The 21,733-nt window shown below is 38.6% G+C and overlaps 1 protein-coding gene across 1 annotated transcript in view; it reads left to right on the forward strand.

Annotated features, from left to right (window-relative positions):
- The first annotated feature begins 702 nt into the window (after window positions 1–702).
- The window catches only part of FANCC (FA complementation group C), a 92,984-nt gene continuing 71,953 nt past the window's right edge, over window positions 703–21,733 (forward strand). Inside the window, exons 1-3 of the mRNA XM_049796255.1 lie at window positions 703–749; window positions 16,427–16,600; window positions 18,204–18,288. Coding sequence (XP_049652212.1) covers window positions 16,436–16,600; window positions 18,204–18,288 — 250 coding nt within the window. The 5' untranslated portion in view covers window positions 703–749; window positions 16,427–16,435. The remainder of the gene's footprint in view (window positions 750–16,426; window positions 16,601–18,203; window positions 18,289–21,733) is intronic.

Here is a 21,733-nt window from a genome sequence, read left to right on the forward strand (position 1 = left end):
AAGCAGGTCTTTTTTTCACACCGTGAATTTAATCAAGGCAAAGTTTCTTACCTACTGTACCTCTGTACTCACACCGTTCGCATTTTTTTTTCACAGGGGTGAAAAGGCCTGCTGGCGTTGACAAAACTGAAAACCGGCAGAAGTTTCAGCAGGTTTCGCACTTAGCCTTACCGGGAGGGGAAAAAAGCCCCGATTCATGGGCAGAAGCCAGGACGGTGGGTCATGGCCAGGGACCCTCAGCCCAACTGGCAGGCTCACCCCGCCACTCACGGGGGGGGCGTAACGCGCCCGCCACCCCGATTTCCCCGTCGAGTCGTCACCTTAGCTGTACACACAGGACCGAAACCGTCTCGCCCCGTTTCGCCCCGCGCATTTGTGGAGACGCAGGCAGCACAAGCACCTCGGCTGCCGGCCGCCGGGGAGCCCTTTCGGCCCATCAGCCGCCAGGACCGACGGGGCTTTTGTGCCGGCTTCAGCTCACGCTGGGCACCCGCGTTTGAGACGGGACGCTAAACGCGTGTGAGCCGCCTGCAGAGGGGGAGAGAGCCGCGTCGCCCGCTTCCCGCCCGCCGCCGGGCACGCGCGACCGCCCAACCGCCGCCTCCGCGGCGGCTAGGCGGCGAAGCGCCCCTCCCCCCCCCCGCCCCGCCCCGCCCCGCCCCGCCGTCCAGGGCGCACGCGCACCGCCCGCGGGCGGAGGCACAGAGCGCGCGAAAATTCCAAACCGGCGGCGCGAGCCGGACGGCGGGGTAAGCGGCTGGGGACGGGGCGAGGGGCGGGGCTGGGGCCGAGGGGCGGCGGCCGCGCGCGCCGAGCCGGTAACGGCGGCCGGGGAGGGGGTGCGGCTCCCCGCCCCCAGCCCTCCTTTCGGAGCGGGGGCTGGGGGCGGGGAGCCGTTCTCGCCCGTCCCGCCCCCACCGGCCGCGCCGCGCTGGCGGGCGCCCCGGCGAGGCGGAGGGGGCGCGGGCGCATGCGTGGGTGCGCCAGCGCGGGCCGGGAGCTGTCGTGAGGGGAAGGCGGGCTGCGGGCTCCTGCGGGCTGCGTGCCGAGCGTCGCGGCCCGGGACTTCCCCCAGCTGATTCCCGGGCGGACTGCTGCCTCGCCTGGGAGGTCGTCGTTCGGTGTTTCGTGCCTTAACGCAGGGGGAAAGTAGCCGCGTTAATACTTCTCCGAACGAGGGTTGAGCTCCTTTATTGAGAGTGCCGTTTAGGCTGCGGGCTTTTTCCTTGTGGTAAAGGAAACAACGTGAGGCCGCATGCACATCCCAGTTAACAGCTAGTACTCGGTCAGTAGCGCCTGGTACTGAAAACTTCTGAAAACGGGGAGACTTCCACATCTGCGCCGCCTGCGTCGTGCGTGCTATTCCCCTTTGTTCTAGGAACTTTGGAAACCGAGCGATGAAACGTCATTTTGTGATACGTGTGCGAGATCGGTGCAACTGTAATACAGGGTTACCTTCCGAAATGCTTTACAGAGGGAGGGAGTAAAAAGTTTACAGCTTTGCTTCTCGTTTAGCAGATGTGCCAGCTTTTGTTCTGTGCAATCTGACGCTCGCAGACATCCGCTCTAGTGGAGGAGCTCCAGTCCAGTATGTGTTTACAGAATACTGTCTGTCAGATAGCGTAGCTGGCCTTTTACTCAGAAAACTAAAGATCAGGGAAGACCAATGCCTCATAAGTGTTGGGAGAAGTTGCCGGTTTTATTCTTGATTTTTGGTTCACAAATGTAGGTAATAAAACCACTACCTTCCGCTCCTCTCAGAAGTTTTCCAAAACCACCATTTTTTTACGTGGAGGAATAACTAAAACGGGGTAATGGTTACTGCTCTATATCGCAGTGAAGAATCCTTTAGGTAGAATTTGTAGGACATGACATTCTAGTGACGGGCCTTTGAAAACCAGGGGAATTTTGAGAATTTGAGAATTTTTTCCAATACGTAACTATAAGGATCTGAAGCTTTCCCCCCACTCTCCCCCAGTGCAAACTCTATGAATCTTTTCTGCAAAAGGAAAGCTTTCCTGTCTGTGGCCATTAAACCCAGCGACGTTACATTTATTTTCTGAGTTACATGGATTATTTGCTGTCTTACTTGTTTTTATGTTCATTTTCCCTTCTTTGCTCAAGGTTCAAAAATTGTGTCAGAAGAATTCATCATCATATGTTTGAAGCAGAAATTGAGATATTTATCAAAGTTTATTGTGAGCTACTGACACGTCTATGAAAATCTTCTGTCTGTTGGATTTGGGCATTGCTGGAAAGCCCTCTTGTTTATCGTTTTTCCTCCCCGGGGTAGGCTCTCTTCCTCTCTGTGTGGACGTTTGTTCACTACTGCCATCTCTTGGATAGAAGCAGGCCTGCTGAAGGTTTGTGATGGTTGTCCTCTAGTGCTTGGTTTGTACAGAGGATATAAACGCTGCTATACTTGCCCCTCAGTGAAGACTTGGCTTTAGAGAACACGGCGGTGGGAGAGTATGTGTCGCGAACAGATCCTGAAGGTTATCCGTTCGCTTACAGGCATGGATCAAGTTTTGATAATAATTTCTGTGCTTTTTATCTTAGTTTCCTCGGGAAATGAGATCAGTGTGATTCCACATCTTCATGTCTTTGGCTACTAAGGATTGAACATGTTAGTCAATTTTAACCAAGTTTGAAAGCAGGTTAAAGGTTTGAAAACAATTCTATTCCTACATATTTTCTAAAAATTGAGGGCAGGGTCAGAGAGAGAGACTGTTGGTCCATGTTTTTGTTTGGCAGTAGTCCTCAATCTAGTCAACATGTGCATATGGGCCAGCTGGATGGTATGTCCATTAAATTAACCACAGGATACCATGGGTGAAAGTGTCCTAAGGGACACCAGTGGGAGTTGGGGTTTTACGGGTGATGTTATGGAGAGTTAAAAAAACCGAAGGATACCTGTTTGAAGGTCCTGTACATGGCTGTTGTCCTGTTAATGGAGCTGCCTTATGCACTCAGTACGCTTTTAAACGATAATTTCTTTTCTTTCTTTTTGCCTAAGCCATATGTTTCAGTATACCGACCTATAGTTATAAAGGTGCTGTTTTTGACAAAGCTGTCTTTCAAAAGATGGGTGAAGGATCTTGTGAGGGTGATGGGGGAAACAATGTTTTCCTGAAACAATAACTCAGAAGTTAGAGTCCTTTGATATACATGGAAACATTTTTCACATTTACAGGAAGGTGCATATATTGCATGAGATCAACCCCAAATAAAAATCTTCAGTCTTTGATTTATCAGTTGTGGGTTTTTTTAAATTAATACAACAGATTTTGTGCCAACCTGATCTAAAAAACACACAAAAGTATGCCAAGTTGTAAAGATCTTATTACATTCATAAACAGTAGAGCAACTCTCAAAAATCAAGTCAAATCTTGAATTAAACAGTTTAATGTTCACCAAGAAGGGTATTCCCAGACTGAATTTTCTGGTTAGTGTTATCATAAATGACTGTCATTATTATTAATATTGCTAAAATGAAGACAATGGTAATGCTTATTAAAAATCTGTATTTTCTTTCATGGAGCTTCGGAATTAAAAAATCTTTTCTGTCTTGAATATTGGTGGCACATCCCACTAACTTCTGAGACCACTTTAGGACCACATAGTTAGTCTACTTTGTAAGTTATAGGAATGTAGAATATGTTAAATATTTTCTGCTTGGTGAGGGCCAATAACTTTGTGGGTACTGCAAAAATATTTAAAAATTAGTTATCCATTGATTTTATATAGCTATGACAAGTGGCATGTGATGATTTGGAGTTAAACACTGTATCCCTAATATAAAAATGCTCTTTATTAGTATTATATTAATCAGAAACTAATTAAACATAAATTAATAATAAATCATAAAGAGAAATCTATATTAATTTAATGATTATAATTTAAATTTTCTGAATTTGGAAATTTTTAGTTACAGTTTCTTTAACACCTTTTCAAGAGTGCTTTTACTCTAACTGTGTAATGGTAAAGGATGGACTCATGTCAGACTTAGGCTATTTGCAAGAGGTTTCTGTTGCTATTTTTTTAAACTGTCAGCCTTGCATATGGTTGCAGGGTTCTGACATAGAACTTCTGCATGCAGTTTTAATTTTTAATAGAAATTCTGTAGGTAAGCAATGCCTTGAGTTAGATTTTCGTAAACTTACGAGTCATGAATTATACAGATATTATTGGATACAGTCTAAAGACAGGTGACTTGCTCGGATGTAATCTTCACAGCATCAGTTAACGGTATCTATTGAAATAAAGTCCGCGAGGCTACTGCAGCACAAGGAACTTTGTAAATCTTTGAGAGGAAGAAATTCTTTTTACTTGCAATTGTAGCAAATCTGATATTATCAGACATGTATTTTCAGTCTGATTTAAAAAAAAAGGCAAAAATATACACTGTACTATTAAACTTTAAAATTAGAGCAGTACTAGTCAGGTTCCTGTAGAAGTGAAGTAGAATAGGCCTTGGAAACTTAAATAACTTCTTTAGTGTCATGTGTGAGATGTCAGAAGTGAGAATCAGACTATTAGGCTTCTGACTCCTGAAGCCAAACTACAAGGCTGTCCTTCCTTCCTACTGGTAGATTCACTAGACATGTTTATTTTATGAATCTTGATTAAGAATGTGACAGTATTGAAATATTCCAAACAGTGACTGTAATAAAGTATCATAATATAAAACTAAATTGACATATATGAGTGTCCAAGGAGAAGAGGCCAAGAGACATACCACTAGCTAACACTTTTTTTCCTATGTTGTACATTAAAAGTTCTTATCTATAATCAACTTCCCAAATTCATAAGAAACTCCCTTCCCATAGAATACCAGAACTATATAGCTTTAATTTCATACCAAGCGTTGCATTGCTAAATTTCGAGTTTTTCATGAAGAGATGCAACAAAAGTCTTACTGGCAATTCACAGGATCTACTGTTAGCACATTAAAAAGTACATGCACATAGAATATGCAGGAATAATTGACAGAGAATTCGCCAAATCAAGGCCTCATCGCTTTGAATGTCAGTGCCCTGTCTCCAGTCTAAACGCCCACATAGCTAATTTTTGCTGCAGTGTGAGTTTGACTGAGTGAATCACTGAAAGTCATTGCTCTAAATGTTTCTGAGGAAACTTATCTCTTCTTGTTTGCAAAGAATGAATAGCCTGATTTAATGCCTGTGAATAGCATGAAACCTTGTCAATGGACTCCAGGGACAAGTGTCTGTGGGAGCATGTTAAAATAATGTACAACAAAAAGGTGTAAATGTTGATGTGGATGTCATGAAGTTATTTTTATTCTTCTGAAGAATACATTTTTCTTTTTCTGTCAGGTGTACTTAGTGCCATAAATACATCTTTATTCCAAAGATTTTTTTCTGTGGCTATTTCTGGGTGTGAGTAATCAGGGGGAGGAGGGGGAAGTATGAGATTGTTAAGGGTTTTTTTTTTATGCCAAAGAGAAATGCATTCTTTCAGTTGCAAACTTGCTTTCATTGTATGTGGACTATGGAGTGGTTTTCACAGAATTTCAGTAGCCTCAACTGATGTTAGAATGAATATATTGATGCAGGGAATGCGAGAAACAATATATCACTTTTTACTTACACTTACTATGCTGTTACTAGAGTTCATACAAAAGTAAGTATGTATAATAAAAACTGGTAAGAAAATACTTTCCTGTGATTGTTGTGTGGTCTGTTTCTTTTTGGTGGAATATTGCCCTTCACCATTGCATAAGCCATTGTGTCATGCTTGAGGAGCTTAGGTTGAGTAATAGATTTTCTTTGAGGAAACCCTTGAGAAGCAGTGTTGTCTAATGGGCTAGAACATACAAGATTTGTGTCTTTTATCTCTTTCTGTCATTTGTTTCCTCAGTGACTTTGGACAAGTAATTTTCTGTTTGTGCCTCTGTTTCCTTATGCTTATGTAGAAGTGCTTTAACTCTGTAGAGCAGAATTTCATTGAAAGGTGTGTGCTTTGTTACTATACTAAATATTAGAGTTTCTTAAAAAAACAGTTATAGAGATTCTCAGCAAAAAGGAATTCACTTAGTATAATCAAGACAACTCTACACACTATGAATAGCACTAGATATCAATACCATAGGCAGTATTTTAACTGATGTTCAAATACTTGTGATAAAGAGTTTGGACCACATGTCTTCTTTTCTTACATCTCTGTAAGTCAGGAATAAAGCCGAATTTGTCAAAGTTGCATGGCTATTAAAGAAGCATAATTGTTGGAAATATGAAGCCTTTTAGTGGTGACTTACAATTTAATTGAAGAAAGAAAGGGTAGTCATTCTTCTGTGTCTAAATAGATTGTGTCCTGTCTTCCCCTGCCCTCCTTTTTTTTTTTAAAATGTTGAAACAAAGGTGAATATTTTGGATTGTGCTACCCATTTGCAGAATCTTCTCCACGAACTTAGTTGGAGAAAGATAATGTTCTGGCAGGAACGTTTTTAGGCGTGTGTCCCCCTGCTTTCTTGTAATTTTAGTATGTGCAGATAGAAGTGAATGCGGTTCCTTGATACACTAATACAAAGGAATACACTTTTTTCTTTTACATTACAGGTTACGTATGACTCCTCTGAAGGGAGGACTAATATTCTAACTTGTTGTGTACAATTTAATGTGTGTTCTTCTACTTAAGGTTGGATACTAGGGAATTACTGCATATTCTTGTTAATTGCAGAATTTAAAGTGAAACATCTGAAAAGCAAAAAAAAAAGTGCCAAGGATTGCTTTATATGCAACCCCCACCCCACTGGTAGCTCAAAGTATTGTAACTCTGGAAAGAGAGGAATGCTGTTTATTTCATGTGAAGCTTTGAATTAATCTCTACTTAAAGTTTTTTTTCAGAGGAACTGAATCATAAGGAAATAAATTTCTCTGTATTCCACTTAAGCAGTATATAAATACAAGTCAATTGTAGAGGAGGCCTAATGATGAGGGACGCTTGGATGATTGGTTTTGTTTATGTTCAGATCAGAATGGAATAGAATAGACTATTTTGTTTGGAAGGGACATACAAACACCAACTAGTCCAACTGCCTGACCACTTCAGAGCTGATGAAAAGTTAAAGCCTGGTATTAAGGGCACTGTCCAAATGCCTCTTTTTAAGGCACTGACAGGCATGGGGCATCGACCACCTCTCTAGGAAGCCTGTTCTAGTGTTTGATCACACTCTCATTAAAAAAAAATGATTCCTAATATCTAGCCTGAACCTCCCCTGTTGCAGCTTTGAATCATTCCAAAGCGTCCTGTCGCTGGATCCCAGGGAGAAGAGCTCAGCAGCTCCCTCTTAACTTCCCCTCCTCAGGAAGCTGCAGAGAGCAATGAGGTCGCCCCTCAGGCACCTTCTCTCCAAATTAGACAACCCAAAGTCCTCAGCCACTCCTCACAGAACATGCCTTGCAGCCCTTTCACCAGCTTTGTTGCCCTCCTCTGGATGCATTCAAGGACGTTAACATCCTTCTTAAACTGTGGGGCCCAGAACTGCACACAGTACTCGAGGTGATGCCGCACCATCGCTAAATACAGCGGAATAATCACCTCTTTTGAGCGGCTGGCTAAGCTGTGTTTGATGCACCCCAGGATGCGGTTTGCCCTCCTGGCTGCCAGGGCACACTGCTGACTCACATCGAGCCTGCTGTCCACCAGCAGCCCCAGATCAGTTTGTTTCTGAAGAAGTGTTGTTCTGTAGAACAGGAGTTGAAGGAAGCCTTTTAGGCATGTGAGGTTACAGTAAAAATGTCTAATAGTGGATTTAAGCTGGAGGAGACAGTGATAACCGGATGTAAAAGTTTAACTGAGAAAGTACAATTTGTATTTGTTACAAAATGACTCTGTGTCTACGTAATTGTAACTCATTCACATCTTTGCTTTGGCTTACATGAAGTTGTGTGAGAGCATAATATTTGCCAAAAGAGGGTAATGAAAACTTTATAGTCAAAATTCCTTTCAGATAGCCCATGAGATAACTGAGTGACACATTAGCTGGCATATTGGGTAAGGAGAAGGGGTACAAACAATAAATTACGTCTAACAAGAACTTGCCATTATGGCTAACGGGTCTGACTTTTCTGGTGTAGTGAATTGGTGAGTTCTTATGTGGATAAGCATCTCAAGTGTCTTGAATGCACCATGTGAAATTTAGGCTCCACTGAGACTAACAAAACTTTTGCTGGTGATGTAAACAGAATCAGAATTTCATTCCTTTTCCTGTAACCTGCAAAAGAAGGTCTAGTTTATGTAGTGTTTAGACTGCTTATATTGGAAGCCCATGCACAATTGATGTGTGATGTTATTAGCCATAGTGAAGCTAAACTGGTATTAGCAATGTTTGGATTTTTTGCAAAGTGGTGTAAAAATGTTACTTTTATTTTTGTGTTACCAGATATTCTACAGAAGCAGTTCTGCCTCTTGCAGTTCAGAGGCTGAATCAGACCTAATGCCTCTTTCCAGAGTTGCGTTTATTCTTTGTCATCTTAGCTGCATTTTTCTTTGTGTGGCCTTTATTGCAGCTGTTCTCAGAGAACTTACGTGAAAATGACCTGGGCTGAGTGAAAAGGCTCTGTCCAGCAAACTAAGTCTTCATTAAAAAGCTTCATTAGAACTGTCCCAAAAAATCTTTATCCCTCAAGCACTAGAAGAAATTGCCACATTCCAGTGACCTAATCTTGGAAGCTTTGGTTTTTAGATTGTGCAAAACAAAATATGTATATTTTTGCCTTAGTGAGGAAATACATTGAAAGCAGATGGACTTCATCTCTCCATTTGCAGAAGATGATGAAGGTGTGAACTTGTTTGTGCTTCTATTCACCATGCCCAGTATCTAACTTGTAGCTTCTGCTGTATTTTGTCATATAATGTTGTAACGTTTCTGTGGTAGATCACTGTGTACTGATGAGAGGTAAACAATTCAGATATGGAAGAACAAGCAAGGAGTTAAAGGGTGATCTAGAACCTCCCTCTTTCTTTCATGTCCTGCTGTTTTGGAAGGCCATCTTGATCTGCTTAACATCAGTGTGCACTGGTTAATTCTAGGATTTGCTTTACTGCCTTGAAACAAACTTCCATTTTGTATACGCATCTGATTCCCTGCCTAGTGGTATGGACAGCTTTATGTGGGCCTTCCTGGATTTTGATCTGGCTAGTCCTTATTCTTATAAATGAGGACACTGGTTTGGTACTTTGCTGAATTGTGTAGAGCCTTCTGCCAGAGATATAAAGGTACTTTACTTCATTGTCTGCTTTCTCCTCTTAAATTTAACTTAAAAAAACCCCAAAACCAAAAAACCTTTTGGTCTTGGGAGTCATAATAACTTAGTTGCTGCGTTTCTTGCAGGAGTGACTTGCAGTGGCTTGTGATCAGACTTTGTATTCAGTGTGTGCCTACAAACATAGTAATCCATTCTGTGGGCTGGTAATTACATCTTTTGTGTATGGAAGTGATAATTAATTGACTTGTTGTCTGGTTAAGATTCATTATGGACAGGTAACAAATAACATCTGTAAAATTCAGCAATATAACTCCTAAACATCTTTCACATCATTCACTGTTCCCTTGAGCAAAAGATAAGAATTAGATAGAGGTGCTGAGATAATATTTCTGCCTTTCCCATTAAAGAAGGTTTTATTCTTAGCCTTTTGAAATGGGGTACTTTGGAAGGAAGATCTGCTGCTGCAAGACAAGCCTGCCATTAGAACCAGAAAGTTTTAAAGTTAATTTTTATGTGGTTACTGTTATCAGGGAAGGCTAATAAATAATATATTTTTGGTCATGAGGCTTATAGCCTGATGATTGGGAAGGAGAAGGCTCTATTATGATCATTTAGTCCTACTGAGGGGAGAGGGAGAAGTAATGTTCTCAGAGTGTTCTTAGAAAGGGAGATATTGTATGAATGCTAGCAATGCATGCTTCCTCAAGGCATTGAGTCTTCTCCAGTCCTGCAGGGCCACAGAACACAACTGGAAACATTTTGCTGTTTGCAACGTTACTCAGATTAAACCTGTGCAAGAGGTTTAATACATATGCTGTCCACAAAAGTAGCCCTGTTAGTGGCCACCGTCCCTTAAAGATGAAAATTGGGCTCTTTTTCCAGTGAGACCTGATAATGTAATTCAGAAGGCAGATCTGACAACTGTGAAAATGCTAGTTATCCAAGTAAATAGAAGAAACAAATACAAAGGAGCAAAATAGAGGAGTTAATTACTTTCTCTAGGAGAATTGTTAGTCTAAATGTTGAATGATAATGCCAACCATCTGCTTGACAGATATTTAGTTTACCATATTTTGCATGCTGCTTAGCCATTGTTGGTTCCTTTCTTTTGGCAAAACTCTGTTCTTTGGTTTTATTTCCAGAGGAAGATACATTTGCATGCAATTTGTTTGAATTTGGAAAGTCTGCATATAGACAGGCAGTTTTCTGTAATAGTGGTTTGTTCTTGCTATAAAATATCTGTGGATGTAGACACAAAGAGGAATAGGCAAACTTGCTGTTAACTGAAAACTTATTAAATAAAAAATCAACACTAATCAACACTGGATGTAAGCACACTGTCCAGAATCAAGATGGGAATTGTTGTCTAGATTATTCTTGACTGCTGGACTGCCAGTGAGTGTAGATTAGACTTAATATCAACCTATAAACCAGCCTGTGAATGTAATTTCTCAAAAAGGGACACTATGAAAAATAGGATGACAGGAATAAATAATATATTATTTTTAATTTTCACATAGCCTTCACTACTCTTGGGCCTTTCTGAAGTTTCTAAAAAATTATTCACTTTTTTCTTAATAATCTTCTTCTGAATTTATTGGGGGGGGTGGGGCTAGTAATAGGTTTTCTTTAAAGTAGGAAATAAGTCATGTTTGATCTTACTGCCTAGCTGAGTATGTATTACATTTTCTTTTTGTTCATGGCAAGTGAAAGGAGAGTTGTCCAAGTGAAGATGAAAAATATACTTGTGGGAACAAGGTGAAAGAACGTAATAGACATTTTATGTAGTGAAATAATAAATGAGAAAATAGTATCTATGTTCTGGATAACTGCTACTTTTTTTTCTTTTGGCATAATCTCAAAATATCATCCATTCGATAGTAAATTTGTGACATGATTATCATCATCTTTGAAACACGGAAGCAGTAAATTAATAGTCTTCTGCTCTTATTAGTGTATCAACCATGCTGTATCATAATCAAGTTAAGGGTGATTAACTAAGGAGTCAAAATCATGGTATCTTTTCATTATGTAATATACAGAAGTGCTTACCTAATATCTAGTCTCCTGATTCCTAATACTAGTCTCCTACTATCTGTTAGAGTAATAAACATGCACAAAAGGACTGTTCTACTGCTTTTGTGTTAACAACCCCCAAAGTAATTTGGAATTTGGACTGTATGTTAATGTGTTCTGTTAGGTCAATGATGACCTGTTCCACTTTGGGCCTTTGGACCCTCATGTCATATAGGTATTTGAACAGTTTTCTTGTTTTGTTTTATTTTTCCTTACAAGCTGAGGTTGCTGATGGCCAAGATTTGAGGAGATGGAGTAATGGAAAGTGAAGTGTTCATTTAGAGTGTGGAGTTACTTATATCATTGGTTCAAGGAAAAGTACACAAATGAGAGCTTTATACCTTGAATGCAAGTTTTTGTCACATTTATTTAGAATGCTGTGATGTAAGGCAATATTGTACCTTAATAGCATCTCAAAGATCCTTCTACTTGAAATGCTTTTCTTTATTTCAAAATTACAGCTGAATTTACAAGATTAAAGACAAACTAAGTAATAAAAGTTTAGTAGTAATTTTTGCCTATCTATTAAAGCCAGATTTGGGGACATTGAAAGCTATGAAAATTTGTTACTGAATTTTCTATGATTGACAGAAATTCTTTCTGAGGAGCTGTAATGTTTTAGCAACCACATATTCCCTTTTTATTATGTCTGAGTCCTGAGTTTCAGAATTTGTAATACTGAAGAAGTTATTTTCCTTTCACATAGTTTTTCTCTTTTTATGGTTTTACTTGAAAAGTTTTTATTTCTACAGTTCTAGAGAAAAAAAATCTTCTTTGTTTTACTACCTAACATGCTGAATGCACAAATATTTCATGTTCAGACTACAGGTAAGGAGACATTTGTGAGTTTTCTGAAAACTTTGTCGGTGTCTCTTCTGCACGTGCAAATAGTTCACTATCGCAGAGGAATAGTATTCTGGTAAATCTCAACGTGGAAGGCTGTGGCAGTGCAGTATTTATTTGTCTGTGTGTATGCTGGAGGATGTAGCAGTAACTCTGTTGTCAGGTGGAGCGCCCTGGTATACTGTAGGGCTTTGCCTCGAGATCTGGTAACAAAAGTTACTGATTGAAGTGTTACATTTCAGACACTAATCCAGATAGCTCACTTGACAGAATAAAGCTAATCCATTCCTTGTTGGAAATGCTGCCTTCAGCTTCTGAAAGATATAACAAGTACCCTCATGCCTGAGCTCCACAGGGTTCCCTGTGCTTGCAAGTACAAGACCAGGAGGGCTTGACTGGGGGTTCTGAGAAAGGAGGACTGAATACTGTTTCTTCCCCTCCTTTCTAGAACTAAAGGATATTTTAAGGCAATCCACAGTAAAGCCAGCTTCTGAATTTCTCATATTGTGGCGTAAATAGCCATAAATAAGAAGCAGGTTTTGATTTTTGGCAGCTGAAATAAAAGGAGTCCCAACTAAATGAAGGCAGAGTTCTTGAACCTGAAAGAGACTTTAGGAATATACTTGACAGTATGACAAGTCAAATTATTAATCAAGTCTTTATTATCTATAATTTCTGTAGGTCTTTGAATATGTTCTGTATCTTACTGGGATCTGAATGTTTAAATTACATTTAATTAACTAATAGTTTTATATTTATCTTGTTAATAAACTATATATCCTGTGACCATTTTTCAGATGAAATCTGTATGTCAGGTTCGGTATGTTATGTTTTCTTTTTAATTGTGTTATTTATACATTCAGTAATTTTACTGTATGCTTTCCAGTAATGTTGAGATGAAGGCAAGAGTAAGCTATATGAATAAAATTGCTTTTTTCAGGACTAGATGCTATAGTTAAACCATCAGTAAAATAACTGTCACTGGAGGCTTCTAAAGAAAGCACATACATAAATACAGCTTAAAAATCATGCTATTGCAAATAGAACAGGTGCTTGGGTTAGTTCTTTTTTCTGGTTTTCTTTTAGTGTGACATGAGCAGTGTTGTGATGCAGCAAAATATTACTGAATATTAAATTAAGCAATGCAGCAATTCTTCGAAATGTCACTTTAATGTACTCTTCTGTAGATCTCAGGATGAGTTGTATAAGAATGTGAATTGGTTGTATCCCAAAACAGATAACAGCAATATTTTTAGCACTTAAAGGATTTTTGAGAAGATAATTTTTGAAAAATCTACATTCAGTTCCTAATAGTTGCTGTAGGGGATTCTGCTACCATTGAATTGACAAGAGTGGTTCTGTATAAAGCTTTACAGCAGTGCTTAACCTTGTCTTCTGCCCCAAAAAAGAGTGTGAACAAAGATTGTTAGTCATGTCAGTCTTAATGATTTATTTATTTTCTTTTTTTTTCCCCAGTATATATACCACAGTCTATTACAGATACACTCTGCAGATTACCCGTTTTCTTAGTCATATAGAGCACTTGCTCCTTATTTCTGGTATTACAGTATTTTTGAGCAGTTTCAGGAAGTTAATTGCACATAAAAAGACATTTATTTGTCCCTTAATCCACTTCAGAAATGGAACAGAAAACTGACTTCTCCATTTTTGCACATAAACTTGTCCATGAATGAACATTAGACCGGAGCTAAAATTTCTGAACTCTGTTTTAGGAACAACTCAGTTTCTGTTTCATCAGAAAATGATGTGAAAGGAGCAAGTTCAGGACTGATCCTTCTGAAGATGTGTTCTGAACTCTAGAATATATAGCTGGGGTTTTTTTCGTGCAGGTCCTTTGCTTATGCTTTCATACAACAAGGCAGCTGTGGAAAGTATGCTGCATTTCAGGTGAGAATTTAGAATAGCACTGAACACAGAGTTACTTTGTTTTCTTGGTGAAGGGAAGACAGGTTTATTTCTGTGACTAGTACAAGTCTGTTGATGGGACAGTACTTTGCTCATATCCAAGATACTCAGGACAGATATCTTAAGGGAATGAACTATCAGAAACTGTGAAAAATGGATACTTCCAATTAGCAGCATATAGAATAGATATACTTTTAAGATTGCCTTTCTCTTATGATTTGTACTATCTTTGTCCTTTTTGACTTTTTTTTTTTTGTTGCAGTTAAAACAGAATGTAGATCTCGGTCTTTGACAGTTTTTTCTGTAAGGCAATGGCTCTGGACCAGCTAAGGAGTTGCTAAGGAGTCTCTCTGGACCAGCAATCAAGTTTATTTAGCTGCAATTAAGAAGGGAGATAAAACACCTTTCTTATTGTGGAGCTGGGATTTCAGACTTCTGGAAAAAGACCATCCTTACTCTGTCATGGCCATGCCATTCTGCATACTGGAATAGTAGGTACAGGTATTTGGTGTAGGAGATAAGCCTGCTTTATTTGCTTACCTCAGATCCTCTGATAATATGTGGTCAACTCATGTGACTGGCCCCGAAATGCTGGAGTGTTTGTGGTGGTTCTTCCCCCCACCCCACCCCTTTCCTTTTTTTCCGTTTTTCTTAAAGCTTTAGGAGACATTTCATTAGGGGACGTTTTTTGGGGTGGGGGAAGAATTAATCTTACCTGGGAACATCAAACAGGCTCATTAATTTACTCAAATGTGTAAATTCAGTTCCTGGCTTTAATTTGTTCTTAAAGTCTTTATTATGTCACTGTGATGGTAAGAGTGTTTGATGGCTAATTGCTGCTGGCTATTTGACCTATGTCACTTCAGCAAGCTATGGTGATGAAGTCTCCTAGCCTGTTTTTGATACTCATAGAAGATCAGTAGGATCTTGGCACTGCACAAGTCCGTTAAGAGTTCTGCTGACAATAACAGCTGCAGGTAGAAATGGACGTGTAATAAAGAACACAAAAACATTGGCTTTGCTTACATTACTTTGAACATGTTTAAGGCAAATACGCATTGAACTCTGGCAAGCCAACAGCTTTACCTTACTTTTTTTGCTGGACAGGATCCAAAGTCAAATAATAGTTGTGATTCACTATGGGGTATTTATTTATTACTCATAGAAATTAAACAAGGTTATTAATGATCTTCAGTTTTTTATCTGGCTCAGATTACCATGCTATATAAGTGATGTGATTGTAAGGTTTAGCTGTGTAAAGCAAGCTTGATTTACAGGGTTGCTGCTCAGGTTCAGGGGTTTTGTTTTGGTCTGTAGCTTATAAAGATAAATATTCACTGATTTCTGTTGTATCTCTGAGTGTCTGAATTTGTCTCCAGGTGGGCAACAGTTCATTTCTGAAAACAGCCACCACATTTGTGTTAATTGACAGTTGTCTTTACAGTCTGGACAGAACAATGATTGAATGGCTGCAAGAGTTCGTTTGCTCTTTCAGCCTATAAAGTGTTTCTTTCTTTCAGAGAGATTTAAAGGTTGTTGTAGTGCCTGCTGTGCTATTCTCTGCCCTCTGCCAACGAAAAATATAATAGAAAAGCAGAAAAAAATGTGGGGGATTTGTTTTTGGTGTCTTTTACAGGGGCAATTTGGTTTGCTTTTAACATTCTGGCTTGGCAATAATGTTCATCTCTCAAAGACCCAGATTTTACAGCAAAATGTGCCATTGGATATAGATTATATATGGTACAGCTTTTATTCAGAACTGAGTTATGTGTAAAGCTACATGTGGTTATATTTTTCCCCTCTCCTTTGTATAATAATACAAGGAAAAACAGAGCTGAAATACTAATTTTGTTAGTTTCCTTTAAGAATACTCTTTTTGCGCTTAAAACTAATGATCAATTACAAATGTAGAAATTACAAGCAAAGGCCCCCTAACCCCTTTTGTTTTGATTGAGCCTTGTTTTTAATGCTTTCATTTATCTTGAAACAGGCATTTTCAATTTTTCATCATGCAAAGCATTTTAAATAAACGCACACTCATATTATTCAATGTTCTTTGAGTGAAATATTGGTGATGACAAATTCAGATAATAAAATCCTGAGACACAGATGGGTGGTACATTCTAAGGTAATTTACCCTCTTTGCTACTTTTTCACAATGGGGTTATTATTTTACCCTCTTATTACTACAGAGAAAATGGGCACCCTTATGAGATGTGAGACACCCCTCACCACCCCCCTTCACATGTGAGCACAAGAAACGCTAACAGAAATCCTTCTTCCCATTTTCATTCTTGGTTTGAAGCCAGTGTTTAGTGCTGCCTGATGCGGAGTTACAATCTTTCTTTCAGGATTGTGGAATGGCCCAGGGCACTACCGTGCCCAAACTGAACTTTGAATATTGGTTGGATAAAGCTATTGAATGGGGTCAAGCCACCACGCTGGAGTCCCAGAAGGATGTGTGCCTTCACCTGCCCCAGCTACAGGAGTTTCTACATCAGATTTATGAAACTTTAAAACATATGGTAAGTGGCTTTAAAAGGAAGAGTGACCTGTTTTGAAGCAACCTTGGAAACAATCTGCACCATGTTTTGACAAAACCAGAAGCTAACAGTAGTAAAGAGGTTTGTGTTATTGACCTAATGTATTGCTGGATCAGAGAGGCAAATTGGGGAAACTGTCACAGGTAATGCAAACAAGAGTGTGCTTCCTGTTTCCCTGATTTATTGTGAAAGGAGCTTTTTCTTCTTGATTGGTTGTTGTCACGTGAGATTTCCCAGCCAATGCTCTAGCCTCTTTAAAAAACTCTTTAAAATAAACAAGAATTTGATTCTGGTTGTCAGGTCATAAATTGGATTATTTAAAGGTCTTAACATGCAAAACTGTAACTGATCCTTTAAATCTTGGAGAGTCTGTTGACACATTAACCCCAGTGCTGTGGCACACATAGTGAATTCTAGCAGCATGGTCAGATCATTGGCATATGCTGCCGGCTGTTCTGCTTAGTAATTAGAATCTGCACTCACTAGAGTGCTTTCTTAAAAAAGTAAATTTAGTTGTTTATGTGTTTAGTTGTGTATATGTTTTTCTGAGCATGGCTTTTTCAGCATATGTATTCAGTATAATTGGCTTTAGAAATATTGCATTACGGCATGAGGCTGACTTCTTATGGAAGTACTTCTTTTAAATATTCTTATCTGAAGACTGCAGAGTTGTTTTGGTTTTTTTTTTCTGAACTGAATTTAACTTTTAAATAAAAGATTTTTGGGGAGTGCTGTTTCTTTCCATATTTATATATGTCTTTTCTTAAGAGGGGAAAAAAAATCTGTTTTAAGTGTTGCTACTTCAAGTAATCTGAGGCTTGGCCTGAAATGGACCTTGTGAATATGGCCCCAGAAAGTCTAGGGCTAGCCCTGAACGTGAGGCAAATGTAAGGAATTTATTGCAGCAGCAGGAGATGGTTATTGTTCCTGATGCTTACATGTTACCTCAGCACAGCACAGTTTTTAAAAGTGTTCATTTATTAGATAGTAAAGCTACAAAAATGGAAAAATAAGACTGACTACACAGGATTGTATATAAACTACATTGTCTACTACTTTTATAGTGAAGCTGCTTTCTATTTGATTAAAAGTTAAATTGCCAGTTTGTTACTGGCTAGTCATTATGTAAGTTAATTTAAAAAAAGCAAGTAAAGTAAGAGAAAGATACTTAGTTTTGTGCCACAGTAAGTATTAATTTCTTCAGAAATTCTGTGAGACAGTATATTAAAGCAATGAGGATCAAGAAAAACACAGCTTAATTGTGCTTTTATTATAATGAAATTTTGGTTACCAATACTGTTTTCTGATTATTGGATGTGAGGCAAATTAACAGATTTTCTACCATAAATAAGCATTAGGTGAGGAAATTAATTACTTAAGCTTTAGCTTACTTTAATTATGACATTATAGCCAATTTCAGGAAGTTCTGCTTTTATTACATACCTGCAGGTGTTTTGCTTCCAGAGCATTTCACAGCAAAACCATTGGGATTGTTATTTACAACAATCTGTATCATTAACAGTTCTCCTAACCTACTTTTGATGTGCAGTATGTTATCTTTTTGTTTGTTTTTATGTTTTAACAGGATTCTATTGTAGCAATCCAGCAGTTCCCTTTAATTGGCCAGCTTCTAGGAAGGCTTTGTTGGAATCCTTTTGTTATAGGATATGGTAAGAGCATGTAATGGTATTTCTGCAGCAGTTCCATAAACTTTATTCTACAGGAATTAGGAGAATACAACTTGTTATATACTTTGATTTTTTTCCATAAAAACACAGCATTCTTTTTTACTTAAGTAAAATTTTGAGATGAAAAGGTTAGCCAAGTTATTTAAAATATGTGGCATTGAGAAATCTTAAATTTACATTTGGAGCTAATTAATTTTATGGATTAGTTACAGAATCTTGACTTCAGAGCAGTAGATTTTAAACCCAGTGAGTGTTTATGTGCATCATGATTTCTGTTTTTCTTATTTTCTTGTTATATTAATTACATTTTTGTTAGGGTCTTAAAATGTACAAAATCTAGTGTTTCAGATTACTTTCCACAGACTTTTATTCTAGTTATACATCAGAATACTGTATTATATACTCTAATATAGAAGAATTAATTTTTCTGATACTTGGTTTGTTTTTTTATTAGTGTTTATTAGCTCTACCAAGTTCTGATCGTGTTTGTTTTTATTGAGTTTATTCTGAATCTGTGTTTTCCCCATCTTGCAAACTAGTGAAAATACACATAGAATCAAAAGCAAAACAGTAAAGTGGTGACATAGGAAAAAAGTGTATGAAAAGCCAAAATCCTCTTACTGGTAGCATACATGTGTGTAGATGAGAATAAAGAACAGAAAAGAAGTTGGAGACAGGAGAACTGTTGGGAGGGAGGACACACTACCTGTGCTACCTCACCAGCAGTTCCAGTGCATTTTTCGGGAAGTGAGATGTTAGTATGTTGATAAATGACTAGGATGTACTTTTAAGCAGAAAACTAATTTTGAGCTTCTCTGTGAGCCCCTTAAAATAATCTTTTGCCAGTCTTCTGCTACTAGTACAACTACAAAAAAAAAAAAGTCACATTTTGTCTCTTCAAAGAACAATTTTTATGTTCACCTGGAAGGACTTTTTAAGTCAAGCACAGCATTAGGCTAAAGTGATATGTCATACGGTTTGGCTTTATCTTCTAGTCAGCTCCAAGCACAGGCAGAATGAACTTGTCTACAAAACACATGCTAGGTGTGTGTTATGTCAGCACTTCCCTTCTGAAAGGAAAATTTGGGAAGGAACCATAGATTTAAACATAGACCACTGTTGGAGAGCAGCAAACGTGCTTTTTTGACACCTTTTGAGAAAAGGATTTTCATACTTTATAGATTTATTTTTACAATGGAGAGGTTCTCTTTTTAATTATCGTTCCATAACTGTTGATGTTTACAAATACGCACATGCTTTTCTTCTGATTTTTTGGGGAATATACAGGCCTTTGCACTATCAGTTTTTCTGAGCTGACAATATATTGTCATATAGAAAGTAGCTTAATCTATATTTTTCATCAAAGTTGAAAGCCATCTGTTTCTGCTTTTGACTCCTTTTTGCAACAATCGCAGCAATACATTCTTGGTTCCCTCTACTTCTTTCCTCTTCTTTGGGATCCCTCAGCATTTTGTAAAGCAAGAAAAGTACTTTTTCTGCAAGTTGATCATTACCTCTGAAGATTGCAAGAGAACGCAGTTTTACTACAGGGTTTTTTTGGTCTCAGAGTTGCAGGCAAGCAAATTCAGAGAACCTCAGTTGCTCAAAATGGAATCCTTCACTTTAATGCTTAAAGATGAGTCAAGGAGATTTTCTGACATCAATAGACCTGGAGATGTCTGCTTATACATTCCCACCATTTCCTCTTTCTAGAGCCACCTGAGCACTCTTTGGACTGCTGGTGTTTTAGATTCAGCAGATTTTCATTTTGTTTGGCACTAGTTCTGAAGATATTCTTTAAGATAGTGCTGGCTGTAGCAGATGCTGACTCTTAAGTGGGTTTCATGTAATTTCTCATTTGGATAAATAGCTCATTCAGGCATATGTCTGAGACCAGGCCACCCTCGCAGTAGAAGGGACTAATTTTGTTCAATTCAGTCTTTCATACTAATGAATGGAGGAGGAAAAACATTATACTTCTGCATCATGTCCAAACCACAATACCTATCACCTTAGATGAATGTCTGTTGGTGCTGGAAGCTGACATGGCTGACCACTCAGTGCAGGAAGTGTGGTCTCCAAGGGAAAATAATCTCCTCATAAACACTCCTGAGCAGGAGGTGACCAAGTTAGCTTTATTTAGAACGCTAATGTGAAGGAAGCACGACCGAAGAAAATCTCATGGCTGTACTTGTGGTCCTAAATCACAAGGGATACATGAGGAATTCAGTCTTGGTGAGGAATTCCAATGTTTTTTCTGTGGGCTGGGGGATTATCTTCTCAGTAGGACCCTGCTGGTTTGAGTTTTGAGCCTAAATGTCTTGAATCCCAAACTAACACTATAAATGCTAGGGTATTTCTTGGTGGCTCTGTATGTCAGTATATGTGTGTGAGTGTGCATGCTTATGTATGCATTCATTTCCACAGAAAGTTCAGCTTAGCTAATCAACATTTTCTGATATATTTCAATAAAATTTTACAACAAGCTCTAAAAAGAATATTTCTGGCTGTAAGATTAGGGTTTTCTTATTAGTTCCTTGCATCTGGCCCCATTCATGACAGGGTATTTATAAACTAGCTGTATCATGGGATGATTAAGACCACACTGTGTTATGAGAAAAACATTGCCTTTTTTTTTTCTTTTTTTTTTCTTTCCCCCCTTTTTTTTTTTTAATTTATTTTTGATGTGAGACTGGCAGGGAATAAATGTAATCTGATTCATCATAAAGGTTTGGGGTTTTGTTTGTTTGTTGTTGTTTTTTTATTTTTTACAAAACAGTTTCCACGCTGTCTTAAATTTCCTACAGAAAATTTTCATTCCTTTAGTTGGAGTTACAACATTAACCTACTTAAGAAGTCAAGTAGATAGTTGGTGACCTTTTGGGGGATATAATTTCCACCTTTGAGTTACTAATTTTGTTCCTCTGGATGTATTAGTTGGGTATTTATTTGGGTAGTGAGCATTCTTTCATGCCATAATAAGATCAAATGCCTTTGTTCCTATCCTGAGAATGGTTTTCAGTGCATACCATGATAGTATGTTTTCCATGGGATCACAGTTACTAGAAAAATGGGAGGAAAAAACCCACCACGTAGGTTTTCTGTGGCTGTGTGTTTGGTCTTTTGATGTTATTATCTTTTGCATCTGCCATAATTATTATTAAGATCTGTCCCACCTCATTCTTAATCTTCCCATCTTTCATCCCCAGTTCCAAAGCAGTTGTGAAAAAAAACCAGTGAACCTGAGGGTGATCCTCAGAGTGTCATTGGGTACTTCAGCAGAACGACTGTATGGTCCCTTTCCTGATTTTCACAGATCTATGGGAGGCTACTTTGGTTTTGATTGTAGCCAAAAAGTAATTCTGACTGGGAAAACTGTGAAGCTGTATAAGTCTCTTATTTTCAGGGAACTGTTGGCGTAGCTATG

The sequence above is a fragment of the Accipiter gentilis genome, chromosome Z (genome assembly GCF_929443795.1).
Source record: "Accipiter gentilis chromosome Z, bAccGen1.1, whole genome shotgun sequence".
Classification (NCBI taxonomy): Eukaryota; Metazoa; Chordata; class Aves; order Accipitriformes; family Accipitridae; genus Astur; species Astur gentilis.